Source organism: Astyanax mexicanus, chromosome 1, assembly GCF_023375975.1.
Source record: "Astyanax mexicanus isolate ESR-SI-001 chromosome 1, AstMex3_surface, whole genome shotgun sequence".
In the NCBI taxonomy this organism is placed as follows: domain Eukaryota; kingdom Metazoa; phylum Chordata; class Actinopteri; order Characiformes; family Acestrorhamphidae; genus Astyanax; species Astyanax mexicanus.
This window is the reverse complement of record NC_064408.1, coordinates 45,417,345-45,436,035: the sequence shown is the minus strand read 5'-3', so window position 1 is coordinate 45,436,035 and position 18,691 is coordinate 45,417,345. Positions and strand designations below refer to the sequence as shown.

At 36.6% G+C, this 18,691-nt stretch overlaps 1 protein-coding gene across 1 annotated transcript in view; it reads left to right on the top strand.

Annotated features, from left to right (window-relative positions):
- The window catches only part of rps6kc1 (ribosomal protein S6 kinase polypeptide 1), a 59,729-nt gene extending 41,248 nt beyond the window's left edge, over window positions 1-18,481 (top strand). The window contains exons 15-17 of the mRNA XM_007229959.4: window positions 9,138-9,220; window positions 12,799-12,894; window positions 14,359-18,481. Coding sequence (XP_007230021.3) covers window positions 9,138-9,220; window positions 12,799-12,894; window positions 14,359-14,460 — 281 coding nt within the window. The 3' untranslated portion in view covers window positions 14,461-18,481. The remainder of the gene's footprint in view (window positions 1-9,137; window positions 9,221-12,798; window positions 12,895-14,358) is intronic.
- The last annotated feature ends 210 nt before the right edge of the window (window positions 18,482-18,691 follow it).

Genomic DNA, 18,691 nt, shown 5'->3' with positions numbered 1-18,691 from the left:
ATTTCTTCTTTTCTTTTATAATTTCTTTGTGTCTGACTTCTGTCGTTTCTTTCTTTCTTTCTTTCTTTCTTTCTTTCTTTCTTTCTTTCTTTCTTTCTTTCTTTCTTTCTCAAAAAAACTTTTATTAATATGGTTCTAGATGGTTTTTGTGTTTGTAATTTAATATCTTGTGGAATAATGTGTGGTAATTTGCCCCCTAGAGGGAGCCACATCACAAAATTGCTCAGTTCTTTAAGTCAGGGGTTGAATGTGAAATTTACCCGCCTGTGTGTAAACTGTGCTCCTTCACACTGGATTTACTGTTTAACTCTGTTTAACTGCTCTGTGTTCAGTTCCTTTATTTCACTTCATTACTTTATTATAGTTACAATCAACACTATCAACACTTTAATCACTGAGACCACTGTACAGATATGATACTGAGGATATTGCTCTCAGGCTGAGGGAGGAAAACACACGTCTCATATTAATATTAATAATATTGTGGCGTTTTTAATAATTTTCTTTGATTTTGTTTAATGATTTAAAGCAACACATAATATTAATATACCAAATTTCTCTCTCAGACATCTCTCATGATTTCTTGGATTCTTTTTTCATCTTTCTTTTTACTACTTTTTTCTTTCTTTTTCTTTAACTCTTTTCTCTTTTTTCATTTTTTTCTTTCTTTCCACTGTAAAACCCTTTCTGTTTTTCTCTCTACAGCCCCTCTCTCTATCCTCCTGTCTGTCTCACTGTGTCTATCACACACACACACACACACACACACACTGTAAAAAGCATGTTTTTTTAAGAGGCGAATAACAGAAGGGTGGTCTGGGAAAAAGTAGATTATGTGGAGTGTTGATTTCACACACCTGCATAAAATCATTTCCATTCTTTTTCTTTCTCTCTCCCTCTTTTGTTCTCTCTATCTCCACCTCTCCCTTTGTTTCTCAGTGTCTATCTCTCTTAATCACTCTCACTTTCTTTTTTTAACCCCTCTCTATCTTTTTCTGATCACTTTCTGAATAGTAATCTTATCTGCTGTTCATTGTGAATGTGAGTGTAATCAGTCATTATCTCAGTTAAATCATGATCTGCAGATGTTTATTTTCTACTTTCCCTTCTTTTTTATTTTTTATTTATTTATTTATTTAGCAACTTTATTAATACGTTTTTAGACTACCAATCTCATTTCAGTCATTTCACACTCCCCTCTTAGCCCTTGGCTCTTTTTTTTACATTGCACTTATATTTCTTAGTTAATTGAGGTATTTGAAATAACATACCTTACTAATAGAACTGAACAATATGGTGCTAATTTATCGTATTGAGATAAATTTAACATTGTGATTAATTCTAAGCTTTTCTAAGTATATCATGGATTTCTTCAGTGCTTAAAAATACACTGACCAACTGTACTGTACTATTTTATTACAAATAGTGTATTCAGGCTTGTTTAATTGAATGGAGTGCAGCACATTTTGAATAAAAATCACTTTTTTGAAATAAATGAAGTGTTAAATTAGCATTTTAAAGAAACTGCTAATAAGCTACTAATGCATTTTTTTCTTTTTGGGGAAATATGATGATAAATATTGTGTATTGCAATGTTATATGATTTTTTTACCCTGTTGTACAGCCCCCCTCACAGTAGTAAAGAAAATAGCTGATTTCTCTACTCATTTTAAATGCTTATTTATCTGCAGACAAGTTACTTTTATATGATTTTGAAAATAGTGATTTAAGTGTTGTGTGAGTGGTGGTGTACATGTGTTGTGTTGTACAAGCAGTGGTTGTACGAGCTGTTTGTGTGTGTGTGTGTGTATGTGTGTGTGTGTGTCTTGAGGCACTTCTCCTGTGGTGAGTTACGCTGCCGGCTGCTTCCTCACAGGGACAATAGCGCGGTTCTTTAGGGAAATGAAATGTTTCACCTGTTCCTCCAGTGCGTCTGCCTGAGGAGAGCAGCACTTCCCTCTCAGGCCTCTAAAGGGAACAGCAAGCAGCGATGGCTTTCAATCACACACACTCGGAGCTGCACGCCCACGCCAAGCCTGGATGTTCATGCCAAATAGAGGAACTCGTTCCTTCTCACTCCACGCAAGATTACTGAACAACTCAACAACCGATTGTTGAACTAACTTGAAGTGTTGCTGACCGCAGTCCGCTCACAGGGAACTTGTAGTAGCGCGGAGTGAATGGAGGTTGACGGAGGCCCTTCTTTACTGAGCGTGACGTGATTAGATTAGACTTAATAACCCCCAGTCTGAGTCATTTAATGCTGAAGACCAGGCCTTACTTTTCTAGGGTAGAAGTTAGGGGAGGGCGATATGCCACTAAAATAATATCACGATATTTCATGGTATTTTCACGATAACAATACTCTTGGTGATATGACAAAACACTGAATAAAAAAAAAAATACATCAAAAATACACTACTGCAACAAAATGAAAATTAAATGTTATTACTGCATACAATATGATATAGCATAGCAATAACTGAGATGTAAAAAAAAAAGATCAGACTTGTAACAAAACCCAATGATCCATGTCATGATATTAATAATAATACACTCCATATATCTAGGATTAAAGTAACTTAAATGATACTGGACAGATATATAATCTGCCTCAAGTTTATATATAATTCTGCTAAAAACAGCAAAAAAGTTGTACCCTGATGTGATAATTAGTGGTTGGTGATATGGCACGATATTTCAGGGTATAATATCGTTCACAATATTCAAAAATGTTGGCGATATTATTGCGTACGATATGCTATGGCATACCCCTACTAGCAGTGTAATGCATGTAGTTTATGACTAATTTCAAAATCTGCATTGACCATAAGGCTGGGCCATATAACTGACAACTCATATCTCCATACACTTATATAGCAATATATAATGAAAACATAAGAAATATATGAAAAAGAAAATAAAGTTAACATTTAAATATACATTTGTAGCACCAAAAAGACTGCATGCTGTATGATGAAATACTAAATATGAAATTAAATTGCACACAAGTAACTAGCAGACTTGATGTTACGATATTGTCATTTTTAATATATTGGATAAATTCTGTAATACTGTATTACTATATGTTATACCACATTTTTCTGATTGTAAGGTGCATAAAAAAATCTTTAATTTTCACAAAAATCGACAGTGTGGACGGATCTTTTAATCCGGTGCACTTTATGTTTGAATTTTACCAGTTAGGTTATAAGGAGCAGTAAAGCCACTCTGCTGAAGTACAGCATTATAAAGGAGATTCAGTGAGTTTTTTCCAGCACCGAGGCTGGAGCAGTATTAGCATTAGCCGCTAACCACAGCGCTAACTCTTAAAGCATTCAGAGGCGAGTATATCAGTATAGTAGTAGTCTGTAGTCTGCGTGTTTACTATGTTAACACAAGTTACATGGGACGAACCGCCACCTGATAGCACCCTGAGTTATCGGAACGCTCAGGGTTCCTCAGTGTAGCGCTGTGGGACGGCATTTACTAGCACTAAGCGCTGCTAACCATGCTGTTGAAAATATTGGAAGTCAAAGCTTACTGTAAATGAAAGACGCGCTTTACTCACCCAAATAGACAGTTTTTAGGAGGGAAATGTGTGTAAATATAAATGTATGTAGAAATATTCTTCTTACTACTTTCAAATTTGTAGAAATTTCAACTAGACTGCCCTAATATTATGTATTTCATACTTGACTGCCATTAAATCAGTTGTACACAGAGTACTGTCCAACTTTAATTTGTGGACATGTTTTCGTTGTGTTTAGGCGTGCAAATACAATTTTAGGTGTTATCAACTCATGCTGAAAACACTTACCTGGGCATATACTCCCAGCACACTCCTCCACCGTACTAAAACAGCCTGAAACAAGAGCACCAGAGCATGTTTTTCACAAAAACGGCTCGCATGGCATTCAAAATGCATTAAAAACAATGAAATTAGCCCTTTAATAATGTTTTAATATTGACACAGGAAAACTACATTGTTGAATTATACACTAAGGATGGAAAGACAGTTTAGAGGAGAATAATAAAGGTAAAACGGCCTTTTTTGCCTTTGAAAGGTGCAATTCGAAAAAAGAAAAAACAATTGGGGCAAACAATTGTAAAAAAAAAAAAAAAAAAAAAAAAAGGCAATGAATATCAGAAGACTGTTTGGCTTCTGAAATGCAGGGGTTCCTTAAACCTTTCACAGTCTGGATCCCTTCTTGTGTGGTGCACAATAATTTCCCACAGGATTCCCACAGACTTACTGCACATTGCATAAACCCTAACAACCACCTTGTAGCCCTACAGTAATAACTAGAACACTGTAGAACTCTTGACTTGAACAGCTTGACTTGATGCCACTTTAAACTAAGACTCCATTATAAAGAGTTTATAAATAATGTATAAGGGAGTTTAATAATGGTTAATAATTAGGTTGTGAATACTTACTATATATTAATTATGTTAATATAGACCACGTTATGATTATTGGATAAATAATTAATCTGGGTAGTTAAAGTTAACAACAGATATGCTTTTAATGCTGCTGACTGATGGAACAGACAAAGTAAGATAAGCATTCAGAAAGATGTGAGGTTTAACAGTAGTATAAATGAATGTGGAATCACTATTGCTGTTCTTGCTGTCGTAACTGCTTATTAATGATGTATTATTATAAAGTATTTACAACCCAAATAATAACTGATAAACTAAAAATAAATTAATTAATTAAAGTAGTGCCCTCATTTCTTGTCTTATTTCTAAAAAAAAATCTGACCTCCTGCAAGGACCCACTTTAAGAATCATGCGACATGTTTGATTAGTACTATGTTGAACCTTAAGGAACCATAAGGCCACAAAACTAAAACAGCTTATTAATGGTATATTATTATAAAGTATTTATAACCTAATTAATAACTGTAATAAACAAAAAAAATAAGTGGTACCCTTATTTCTTGTCTTATGTCCAAAAAATAGAATCTGACCTCCTGCAAGGACCCACTTTAAGAATCATGCGACATGTTTGATTAGCACTATAGTAAACCTTAAGGAACCTTAAGGCCACAAAACTAAAACAGCGTGAAACAGGAAGACTGGAGCAGGATATTCACAAAAAACGGCTCACATGGCATTCAAAATTAATGAAAAAAATAAAAAATAAAATGAGACCTTTAATAATGTTTAGCGACTGTTTGATTAGTACTACAGTGAACCTTAAGGAATCAGAGAGTTGAGAACCTTTACACGTTTTCTGTTTTAATAGTTTGTACTTATTATTAAACTCTCTTATCTCTGTACTCTTTACTTCTCTCTCTTTCCAGTTCTCTCCCTTGTTCTCTCGCTCTCTCTTTCTCTCTTTCGTTCTCTCCCTCCGTCCCTCTCTCTCGCTTTCTCTTGTCTCCTCTTGTTTGCAGCGCGGTATAATGGTTTCCTTCCCTGGAGTCTCGTAGACATTAATCCTTTGTGATGACAATCGACCTTGCTGAGAGACTTCTGTGTGTTTGTGTGTGTGTGTGTCTGTGTGTGTGTGTGTGCGTGCATGCCCAGCATCACCCTGAGCCACCCCCCATCTCAGACACACACACAGGTACAGCGCGAGTCTGTTTGATGATGATCCTTTAGATAACGCTGTCACAACATCTCTGCCGTGTCTTTTTCACGGAGCAGCGCTGCTCAGTTGCAGCGGGGGGCTGCGGGGCGCTTTCAGCCTGACCCTCAGCAGCCTCGCCCCGGCTGGAAGAGAGCGGCGGAGCGGCTGAGGGTGGACCACGCTGGGCCCCTCGCTCCAGGCTGTGGCTCTACTTGACTCTGTGCTGGAGGAGCTGGTGAGCCATCTGGTCCCCCTGCTGAAGCCCTCAAGCCTTGGAACTGGAGCTAAACCCCCTGTCAGTCTCAGTCTAACTCTCCACCCCCAGAAACCCTGGATGGTCTCAGGGGAGTGTGCGTAAGGGGGGGGGGGGGGCCCGCCCCAAGCTTCGGCCAGAGAGGAAGGACAACGACACCTTCAGAGAGGAACTCAACTGACTCAGAGCGCTGTGCTTCCAAAGTGCAGAAGCAAAAAAAAAAACAAGGACGTTCTGTAGAACTGAGAGTAGTTTAGAGGAAAACATTCGACAAGTTCTACAGTTTTCCCCTGTTCTCAAATGCGGAGGATCTGATAAGACATACAGTACAGGCCAAAAGTTTGGACACACCTTCTCATTCAGTGCGTTTTCTTTATTTTCATGACTATTTACATTGTAGATTCTCACTGAAGGCATCAAAACTATGAATGAACACATGATGAGTTTTATGTACTTAATAAAAAAAATGAGCTGGCCTCCACAGTCACCGGACCTGAACCCAATCCCAATCGAGTGAAGGGAAAGGGGCCAACAAGCGCTAAACACCTCTGGGAACTCCTTCAAGACTTTTGGAAAACCATTTCAGGAGAACACCTCTTGAAGCTCATTGAGAAAATGCCAAGAGTGTGTAAAGCAGTAATCGGAGCAAAGGGTGGCTATTTTGAAGAAACTAGAATATAAAACATGTTTTCAGTTATTTCACCTTTTTTTATTAAGTACATAAAAATCCACATGTGTTCATTCATATTTTTGATGCCTTCAGTGAGAATCTACAATGTTAATAGTAGAAAATAAAGAAAATGCATTGAAAAACAGAAGGTCTGTCCAAACTTTTGGCCTGTATGGTACATGACCTTTGCTTTTAAGTTTCAGACTGGTGGGGGACTTATGGGACTCAAATTATGTGGAGATTTAAAGTCTCTAAATCTTTAAAGACTCTATTTGATGTTTTGTAAACGTGAACTACTCTGTTGATGTTTAAAAGAGTTCAGAAACTGTACACCTACAGTATACTTCTCTGACAAACTCACATGTTGATACATCATTCAATGTGAAGTGCTAGCAATCTGTTTTATCTCATTAGCTCGCTGACATCCCTCTTTGATTTATTTATTGTTATTAACAAAACATGTCTTCAAATCGTTTTGCCTGTGCTCTGTTACATTGTTACATTGCTAATATAGATCAAATAGTTTTTTTGATCATAGTCTTTTTTTCTGTATCGCTGCTTTTATTTACTTTTATTTAATATATTTGTGTCGATACCTCTTTTTTTGGTAACACTTTGTAATAAAACAACAATGGGCACAGGAATGTCAAGATTTTGGTCAGAATTTTGCTGAGTTGGGGGTTGAAAAGAGTTTTGTCAGGTTTGGTGGAAGAGCTTTGTCAAGTTTGAAGAAAGAGTTTTGTCGAGTTTGAGGAAAGAGTTTTGTCGAGTTTAGGGAAAGTTTTGTAAAATTTGGGGAAAGAGTTTTGTCAAGTTTAAGTAAAGAGTTTTGAGTTGTTGAGTTGGGGATTGAACCTGACAGTTTGTTGAATTTGGGGAAAGAGTTTTTTTCAAGTTTGGGGAAAAAGTTTTGTCAAGTTTGGGGAAAAAGTTTTGTCAAGTTTGGGGAAAGAGTTTTGTTAAGTTTGGTGGTAATTTTTTCTCAAGTTTGGGGAAAGAGTTCAAGTTTGGGGAAAGAGTTTTGTCAAGTTAGGTGGGAAAGTTTTTTTTTAATTGGGGAAAGAGTTTAGTCAAGTTTGGGGAAAGAAATTTGTCAAGTTTGAAGAATGAGTTTTTTCAGGTTTGGGGAAAGAGTTTTGTTAAGTTTGGGGAAAGAGTTTTGTCAAGTTTGAGAGGAGTTTTGTCAAGTTTGAGGAAAGAGTTTTGTCAAGTTTAAGGGAAGAATTTTGTCAACTTTTAGGAAAGAGTTTTGTCAGGTTTGAGGAAAGAGTTTTGTCATGTTTGAGCAGTGGCATGCAGTGAATATAGTGGGTACCCCTTCTGCAAATCAGAGTTTTGTCAGGTTTGGTGGAAAGAGTTTTGTCAAGTTTAGGGAAAGATTTTTTTTTAGTTTGCGGACAGAGTTTGAAGAGATTAGACACAGAATTTTGTTGTTTTGGAGCTTGGACTTTAGAGTTTTGATTGAGTTTTCTGACAGAATATTGTGAAATCGGACAGAATTTTGCTGAATTTTGGGACAGAGCTTTTTTGATGTGAAGTACAGAATTTCATTGGGTATGTGTACATTTTTTGCTGAGTTTTGGAGACCAAGTTTGGTTAAATTTTTGAGTTTCGAGACAGTTTTGTTGAGTTTTTGGGTACATAGTTTTGTCAAGTTTGGAGAGAGAGATTTGTTGAATTGGGGGACAGAATTTTACTAGGTTTGTGTAGAGAGATTTATGGACTTTTGGAGACAAAGATTTGTTAAGTTTGCAGATAGAGATTTTATAAGGTTGGGGACAGAGCTGGGTTCAGTTTAACCTAGTCTGTAGGTTTAAGGCTTTTTAGTTCTGGATGATGTAGATATGCATTTTGGATAGGTTAATTGGTGGAGCGTAAGGTTTTATGTGTTGTCAACTAAATAAACCCATAGAAACAGCTTTCAGACACTGAACCTGTCTTGTCTGATTGTCTTTCTGTTGAGATAAAGTGACAGGTGTTTTATTCTTTGCTGCTGCTTTAATGTACAGCGTACCTAGGATGCGGGGGTCAGTGTGCGGTTGACCTGCGGCCTGTGTGTTTGTTCAGGGCTTGGGCTGTAATGAAGCAAAGGTCATGTGGAGCAGAACATTCAGGTGCATGTAAATGTATAGACAGTGGAAAACATAATGAAGAATGATTTAGATTTAATTAAACTCTTTCTGTGTGCTTTCGGGTTCAGTCTGCTTTTAAAGCATTTGTCCAGCGTTGTCTGAATGCTAAGGTCAGGCATACGGAGGTCTGGCCTTGCAAATTGTTTTGCTGTGTGTGTGTGGGTGTGTGTGTGTGTGGAGGGGGGGTGTGGAGTGTAGTAGTTGACCGTTTTATTATGTAAATCACCTGCTTTACAAAACAAGGCCTTCTGTTCCTCTTCATGTGTTTGTGAGTGTCTTTTTGTTTCTGTGTGTGTGTGTGTCTGTGTGTGTGTCTTTTTGTGTGTGTGTGTTCAAGCCATGTTCCTGATTTACATATTCCTTTCTTAAGAAGCAGGAAACAGACACTCCAGAAAAGAGAAATGGTTTTCCAGTGAAATGTGTCCGCTTTCATTTGTAAAACTGTCTCTAACCGTTATTACTCTCTCTCACTCTCACTGTCTCTGTCTGTCAATCTCCCAGAGGTGGGCGGGATTTCTGAAGAGACGGCAGCCTGTGATTGGTGGAGTTTGGGAGCGGTTCTCTATGAGCTTCTGACTGGAAAGGTAAGGGGATCTGGTTTTCCTCTGTAAACGCACTGCTGTCGTAACACAACATAAGATCTCTGAAATGGGGAAGGGAAACATGTTTTAACTGTAATTAATACGTCAATGCAGGGCTTCCCAAACTGTTTGACAGCTAGATCCCACATGTACTGATAGAGGCAGTTTCCCAGATTGCACTAAGCTTTTGGGCTACAGTGTTTGGAATGGAGATTTCCTGTTATAAGGAAAATAAAATCTATTAGTAGGCTTAATCCCTGTCTGGGAAACGTCGCCATAGTTTTCAACTTCTACCAAAGCAAGGCTCTCATTTTTAGTCCAATTTTACTCAATATTGCTGTTCTTTATATTGAGTAATACAAGCACATCTGCACACTATAGTTCAGGTAGATGCTAAAGTTTGGTTTAGCTCATCGATGAAAGAAAAAACACCGTAAGTAAAATATTTCCCTAAAAAGATTACCCGTAACAATCCCTTAAAGATAAGTGTGATGCAGAAAAAGTACCAGTGTCAGGTTGCATGAAACACCTTTATTGTTCCCTTCAGTTTAAGACTCAAAGAATTTAAGATTTTCCCCTTACATAAAATAATGACTTAAGTGTCTTCCATAAAATCCCTTAGACGTTTCACTGAACTAGGGGAAAATGGTAATGAATTTACTGCAGTGACGGAGGGTTTACTTCAGTGACGGTCCACTGTAACCATAACAACGACTCATGAAGAAAAAGAAACATTCACTGAACATCGCTGTTTAGAAAGCCAGGGTTACTAAGTCTATCGATTTTGCAATAATCTTATAATATCCTCCAATTAAAAAAATTAAAGGCAGATTTTTCACTCTCTCTCTCTCTCTCTCTCTCTCTCTCTATCTCTCTCTCTCTCTCTCATTCAACAATCACTCAAACATGAAAGTGTAAAGAAATGTTTGCCCCCACTTTACGTTGGGTTTATTCTTATTCTAAATGTTTGAATTTAACATATTTAAAGTACTTGCCTGATAAAGGATTATATGTAGGCTGTATGGCTTATCAGTCTCAAAGTCATTTGTTTGTTCAGGTGTTAAGGTAAACTCTCCCATAAATTATTAAAACGGAAAAAAAACGTTAACTTTGAAATTCAGGTTTTTGATGATTTCTTATAAGATAATATAACATTTTTATGCAGCATACGTATTTATGCTGCATAATTTTTTTATGTATTTAAGGGGTGGTTAAGAGCAATCTTAAGGGGCAATTTCACTTAATGTGTTTTATGCCACTGGTAGAGACATACAACTGACAATATGAATATTTTAGATTAATATAAAACTATATAGCCTACATTTCATTAAGTTTCAGATAAATATGGTAAATACAGAAGTTCAGAAACAGGAATAAACTAAAAGTAAAAGAAGAAAAATCTAAGTTTATGTGGTCATGTCTGTGTGAGTGCAGTCAGAAAAGGAAGGGTGTGTCTGCCTCTCGCTATTGACAGTTTGACCGATCTAGTATCTTCTGTACTTACATTTTTTAATTGGTTAAAAGCGGTTATTAAAAACATTGGTTAAAACAGCTGTGATTAATGAATGTTTATGAATGTTAATGCATCGTTATCTGGAAAAAGTTTAATTACAGCAGTAAATCCCTTATTGTTTTTCTTTACTTAAGTGAAATGTCTGAGGGTAAGGAAAATCTTCCCCCTTAAGAAAAAAAATAAAATTGAAATTGGGGTTAGGTTTATGTAATGTTGAGAAGTTTTCGTTTGGATTTTGAGATTCATGAATAAAATTAGGATGAAGATTAGGTATAGGGTATTAATGATCTAGACCACTACATAAACACTGTTGCTTTCTTTACATGCACATGCACATACACACACACACACACACACACACACACATACACACACGTTTGTGTGAGGAGTAGTGTTGCCTGCAGCTATGACTGGCAGTGGGAGAAGAGACATTCTTTTTTAGCATGATCAAACAGAACGTACACAGACACACACACACACACACACACACACACACACACACACACACACACACACACAGGCCATTATCATTATCCTTTTCACCCTCAAGCAGCTTTTTAACTATAATACAAACATAATTTGTAACTTATTGCCAGTGAACTCACTCCTGGCCCCTTGAGAGACACACATACACGCGCACACACACATATAGCGATTTTCCACCAGCGTGGAATGGGCTTCCTTCGGTTTGCACACTTAATTTTGAAGCATTCGGTGCATTTCCACCAGTAAAAATAGGTTCTGGAGCCTGATAGTAAATTTCCAGCTGGAACCAAAGAATAGTAGGTTTTTCAGCACCAGCTGAACTCCCTCTGTTGTTGATGCATTCCAATACATTCCAATGAAACTGGTGCAAATGTGGGCTGGTTCACTGAAAATGAAAATCACCAAGCTCTTTATAAGCCTGAATGAAACCAGATCCAGAACTGGAGTTGTTTTGCTCAAAAATAGCTAACAGGGACTTTAATAGTTGGAGATGACAGATAAACTATTAGTTGTAATGCAGCGATTTTGTGAGGCTACTCACGATCCAATAGAAACATTACATGTCCAGAAGTATCCAAATATTCATTTTAATTAGCCAGTTTAGGTACTTTAAACGCATGTGATGGGCATGACTCAGGCTTTTTAGTGTGCGGACACCCTGTGGACACCCACAGGAGCTTTTATAACAGGCTTTCTTCAAGATTTTAGAGTGTGTCTGTGGGAATTTTAGCATTTGTGAGGTTAGATACTGATCTTTGACTCTCATTCTCCATTCTAGTTCATGTGAAAGTTGTTTCATGAGCTTGATATCCAGGCTCTGTGAGAGCCAGTCAATTTCATACATACCAAACTCACCCAGTCTTACCATTATGGGTTTCTCTTTGTACACTGGGGCACAGCTATGCTGGAATAGAAACAAGTCTTCCTAAAATTATTTTGAACATGAAAACACTTGTCCAAAATGTTTTGGAATTCTAAATTTGAAACCTACACTAGCTCCTTAAAATCAACCCCTAAGCATTTTCCCTCCTCCACCAAACTTTACAGCTGACACAGTGTATCATCACCAACTAACTGTGGTATAATACTGTATATTGCATGTTACTGCTGTCTTTTACAAGCTGAGTACCAACTTTTTGAGCACAGAACATACTTTAGCCTGTAATTGGATACAGGTGTTTACTTGGCTGTTGTTCTTTTATTGAACAAATTATTTTTACCAAGATAGAAATTAGATTAGAAATTGTATTCAGAATAGCATCAAATGGACTACTTTGTTGTGATTGTAATGTATACATTGAAATATTCTATTCTGATTGAGCTGTTAGTCTGTTAAATTATTAATGGATTATCAGGTTGTGGTATATTATGCAAATGTGGCTATTTACTGAACATCTCATTTACATCTCAAGTTCAGCCCTGTACCATTCAGCAGATCCTACAGCTGTCATTGCTGGCCTGCCTGTGTGTTTCTGGAGGTTTCTGTGGAACCGTGTTGTAGGACGGGCTGTAATATTAATTTGTAATTATATTATTGTATTATTATATTAATAGTGTGTAATTTTTCTGTGTGTTTGTGTAGTCTCTCCATCAGTGCCATCCTGCAGGGATCAGCAGACACACTTCTCTAAACATTCCGGATTTCGTGTCGGAGGAGGCCAGGTCTCTGCTGGAGCAGGTACACATTAACTGACCAATGAATAGTCTGAGATTGTCCTGTTGTTGTTGTTGTTGTTGTTGTTTGGTCTCTTTAGCATAGATACAGAGAGCAGCAGTATCAGTGTGCTGATCAGTGATAGGAGTCGCTAGTTTGAACAGACTAATGACCGACTGCTCTTATCAGACTCCCACTGCCTCACTCTGCTTATCTTAACTCCCTCTTTCCTTCTCTTCTTCCTCTCTCTCTCTCTTGTCTTTCTTTTGATTTCTTTTTTAGTTTTTTTTCTTGCCCTTTTTGTTTATTTTCTGTTTATTTCACCTTAACTCTTTTATTTCACTCTCTCCTTCTCTCCCTCTCTCTTACTCTCCTCGCCTGCTCACCTTTGTATTTTCTGTCTTTCTTCTTTTTGTAATTCTTTCTCCTTTCCATTTTTCCTGTTTTTCTTTTTACTTTTTTTCTTCTTTCTTCTCATCTGCTCACCTTTGTTTTTTTCTTGTTCTATGTTTTTCTGTTGTTTTTTTGCTCTTTTACCATTTTTATTTGATTTCTTTTTCCTTTTCTTTTTGCTTCCTACCTTTCTCACCATCTTTCTTTCTTTCTTTCTTTCTTTTGTTCCTTGTTATTTTTTCTCTGTTCCTTTTTCTACTTCTCTTGTTTTGCTTTCCTTCTCTTTTCCATTCTCTTTTTTTTGGTTCTTTCTTTGGTTCATGTAGATTGTTTTAATTTACCTTTAAATTTCTTTTCCTGTTTATTTTTGGCTTTCTCTCGTTTTCTCTTATTTTTCTCTCTCCCTATCTCCCTCTCTTACTCTCCTCACCTTTGTATTTTCTTTTTTCTTTCTTATTTAAATTCTTTCTCCTTTTTTCGTTTTTTTTTTTTTTCGTTTTTCTTTTTACCTCCTTTTTTCTCATCTGTGAGAATTTGTGATCTGTTTTTTTTTTCTTTTTTTTCCTTGCTTTTCTGTTTTTTAATCTTTTACCTTTTCCTTCCATTGCTTTTTCCTTTTCTTTTTTGCTTCCTACCATTTCTTTCTTTCTTTCTTTTTCTTTCTTTCTATCTGACCTTTTCATCATACATTCTCTTTTTTGCCCTTTCTTTTATGTGTACTTTCTTTTTCTACTTCTCATTTTTTGTTGTTTTTTCTTCTCTTTTCCCCTTTCCCCCCCTCTTCTCTTAGCCCATCTTTATCTCTTTTTTTGGTTCTTTCTTTTTCTGTTTTTCATTTAGATTTTTTTATTTTAATTTTTATTTTGAATTTCTAGATCTCTCTCTCATTTAAATGTAAACATTTCCCTGCTCTTTCTTTCTGTCTTTCTTTCTTTCTTTTCTCTTTTTGTCAAATGTTACTTACTTTTTTGACTATAATTCCTATTCCTTTGAATATAATTATCTCTATTTGATGCTCATGCTGTTTCTGTGTGTGTGTGTGTGTGTGTGTGTGTGTGTGTGTGTGTGTGTGTGTGTGTGTGTGTGTGTGTGCAGTTGTTGCAGTATAACCCGGTGGAGAGGCTGGGGGCAGGCGTGGCCGGAGTGGAGGATATAAAGTCTCACCCGTTCTTTGCTCGAGTGGACTGGCCTAAATGACTCTGCCTGTAACGTGTGAACAGACTGCCTGAACTGTAAACTGACGTCTGAACTCTACAGTGTGAGTGAATGTGTGTGTGTTTGCGTGTTTCTGTGAGAAAGGACTTTTCTGGTTTCCTGATCATCTCCATCTCCAAGTCTCTTCTGAAGATCAGAAGATCACCTGCAGGACGTCTCTGCCTGTCTCAGCCTGAACCATACACACTCCGCTGGATCTAGAGTCTTTAGTGTTCAGGTAAAAAACTCTAAAACCAAAAGACACTGAAGAAATCTGGACAGGCAACATCCCTCTCTCTTTACACCAAGCTGTCCATCTTCGTTCAACATCTTTTACAGCACAGGTGCCAGGCTTTCACATTCCCTGCTGCTGTCCCTCAACATTCCTTAATATTCTGTCCTTCCAGAACTTAGACATGATCACAAGAATCTGAGAGAAAAGTTTATCTTAGCATCAGTCTCTCCTTCACTCCCTGTCATGTGTAAAAAAAACTCTATGAGCACAATTATTGCACATTATACTGCATTCATAAGGCATTAGCCTAATAAAACTGCTTAAAGTATTATAGTCATGTATATTATGTTATAAGATTTGTGATCATAATACGTCATAAGCTGTAAATTGTACACCTGGGGAAGAATATCAGATATCTAATCTCTTCCCATGATCAAATTTGGTCACTTTACTCAGAGTGTACAAAGACATGTTATAATACTTAAATACGTAATAAAAACAATACATAATACATAAATTACTGTAATTATAATATTCAGAATAAGGACTATATCATTTATTAGTGGTCAAATGTATTTATAGCTTGGTTTAGCAGGCAGCTTTAGTACTGCCTATTTTTACACTGTGCAACCTTTTCTTGGTATTGAGCTATAACATATTATAAACATCTTATGAAACATTATCATCACAATTTATAAAGCATAATATACATATACATGCCTTTTTAATGGCTATTATACATTTTTATAAATAGGTATAGCCATGTATATATTGCCTATTATACCACAGTTAGTTCCGACCGTGCAGTGTGATTGGCTGAGAGGCGTTCTATGAGTACCATTATCAGCCGGTAATGCACTGAAACCAAAACTCTCCATGTATTTCTTCGCCACATACAGGTAACCTAGCAACGATGCAGCTCTTACAAGCCAAACAGCGCAGCTACAAACAGAGCAGCAATGGAACTATTTTAACTCACAGAGTTTTTGTAACCTAACAGATTGTATTTTCTCTTCTCTTTAACTCAAAATATTTCCGTCAACAGTGACAATGGAACTGTGGTGTAATCCCAATAATACACTCGAGGTTCATGCTATAGCACTCCCTCTCGTGTGTTATTGGTTAAATCAATGCAAAATAATGTGTAATAAATGTGTTCATATTCATAGCAAACCCTTTCTGAATGCATCCCAACTTTTAATTACATAGATTTGTTTTAATTAGCTTAATTCCTCTATAAGAATATAGAAAAAATATTATCTGCACCACCAAACAGATGTTTATTGTGAAGTGCTAAGTTCTGGACGTTGTTAAAGGCCAGCGATCAGCACCAGTCCTGCTCTGAAACTCTTTCATCTCATGTTTATTAAAGTGAGAGGTGGAAACTGTTAACGCTGCACATGAACTTCATCACTGCACTCAAAGAATCTCTGACTTTTGTGCAATATGACATTTAAAGTCACCTAATTGGATCATAGCTTGTTTCTGTTTTAGGGTATTATTATTATTTTTATTATTATTATAATATATACATTTTTTTTGTTGCACTCGAACGTGGTGCCAAGCCGAGGCCAACTTCTCTGCAATTATGTGAGCTGGATGATGAATATTGAAGACCAGTTAACATGTGCCTGGCCTTCACCATTACACATTTGACACTTATTAGCTCCCAATTTAGCAGCAGCAGCAGCAGCAGCAGCAGAAGAGCGGTGGTCTGCTCTGTGTTTTGGCTCTGTGGAGCTGCAGTGATTAGAATAAAAAGCTTTAAATATTCACTGTTAAACTCCTCTAAGATCAGCAGAGCAAAACAAATAGTCTCAGAAACGCAGCCGCTGCCTGGACCTGCAGAAATGACCGTTTCTTTCTCCTGACCCGAGCGCTTGACCTGCAGTCAGCTGATGTGTCCCATACTCTGCCCACAATGTGTCTTTTTATACATATGGCTGTATTTTTTATTAACCCACCTTCTCTTTTGATTTCCTTTTCATTCACTTCTTTAACGTTCAGTTTTTTCGGGTTTTATTACTTTGTTTCATTCTTTCCTTTTGTATGTCTTTCTTTTGTACGGTTGTACTGTTTTGTTCTTTAAATTTATTTCTATTGTTTTATTTCTTTCTTTCCCATTGCATTCTGTTTTCCCTTTTGCTTGCTTTCATTTTTCCCCCCTCTTACTTTTTGAAAATATTTTTGTAATTCATTCTCTTTTTCTAGTTTACTTCATCTTTTTACCTCCTTCTCTGTCCTTTTCTGACACATTTTCACCCTTTATTTCTGACTTTCTGTTTTCTTACTTTTCTGTTTTTGCGCTTTACATTTCTTAATTTCTTTCCTTTGCTTTTGCCTTTTCTTTTTTGTTTCTTCACTCTTTCTCCCCTTCCCTTCTTTCGTTCTTTATCTTTTTCTTTCTTTTTGTCATTTTTGCTCACTTTTTTTCTTTATTTCTTTCTTTCCCATTGCATTCTGTTTTCCCTTTTGCTTACTTTCTTTTTTCCCTCTTGCTTTTTGAAAATCTTTGTCATTCTCTTTTTCTGACACCTTTTCCCCTTTTTTCCATTCTTTCTTTTTTCTTACTTTTCTCTTTTTTTTTGCTCTTTAACTTTATTTCTTTCTTTTTCCTTTTTTATTTCTATTGCTTTATTCTGTTCTTTTTTTGTTGTCTCTCTCTCCCTCAATTTCTTTTTTCTCTTCTTTTTTTCTTTCTTTCTTTCTTAATTTTTTTTTTTATAACCTTTGTAGATAGTATTTTTTTTTCGACCATTGCTGCAAAAGAATGCATTTGTGTGCGGGGCATGGGCAGATCAGTGGACTTCTAAACGCCAGAAATGGCCAATAACTGGTTGCCATGTATCAAAGGACCATGTTTTTTGCGATTTATGAGAGAAATCAAGGCTCGACAACCAGCAATATTTTATGAAACACAGAACGGCTTACGATTTAAGGGTGTGTGAGTGTGTTTTAACAAGGCTGAGAATCCTGATGGTGCTGTTTACTGAGAGGCTGATCAGACTGTGTGAATGTGGACAAAAGAGAGATGATGAACTTTAATGGCTGAAATAAGCATTATTATTTCCTATTTAAGAAAGCAACAGTCTGCTTGTGTGGTCCTGCAGAATGTGTGGAGACGTGGTGTGTATGAGCTGTTGGTTAATGTATGTAATAATACTCTGTTTACTGAATCTTGCACTGCGAGCATGTACAGAAGAACTGATGATTATTGTGTAGCGTGACCCTCTCTCACGTCAGACGTTCTGACACCATGTGTGCTGATATGAACACTGTCCGTGGACCTTTTTCACATTTATAGGAAAAGAGCACCTGTCCGAACTGTTGGTTATATTTATTCACAGCAAGAGGCAGCTTGGCTTAATTTAGCTGTTACTACAAGTAAAAACACACAAAATGAAGCTTATTCCTAAACCTTCTGAACTTTACTTAAATGTGTGAGAAGTCTAAAATGGAAAGAAAGTAGGAATAATTGACTTTAATTGACTTGTGACAAGAAAATAATATAAATAATCTTTTGCTTAAAGGAAGAATATCTCAAACCAAACTGTGCACTAATGTGCAGTGTTATGGGCATTTCACTTAGAATAATACAAATAAATAGCAGTGGAATTTTGCTTTAATTTCTCTGTACTGGATTAATAAAGTCAGTAAATCAACACTATCAGTGCATCGAGAAGTGAGCTCTGTATCCACGGTTATGTTTTTCCCGCACCCTGTATGCTCATTGTTGGACCTCTCATGTCTGGACTACATTTCAATAAACTCCCTCAATAATGAACACTCCACTTGACTAATCTCTCCATCATTGTTTTTGTTATCATTGATTTTTGTTTGTTGTTCTTACTGGCTAAGATGTCATTGAGTACACTCTCCAAAAAAATAGGATGTTTTTTAGTAATAGTAAGTATCTACAAGGCATTTAAGGTATACTGTCCTAATAAAATATTACCATCTTTCATGGTGGAGCTAGTGCTGGGTGATTATTTTTATTTA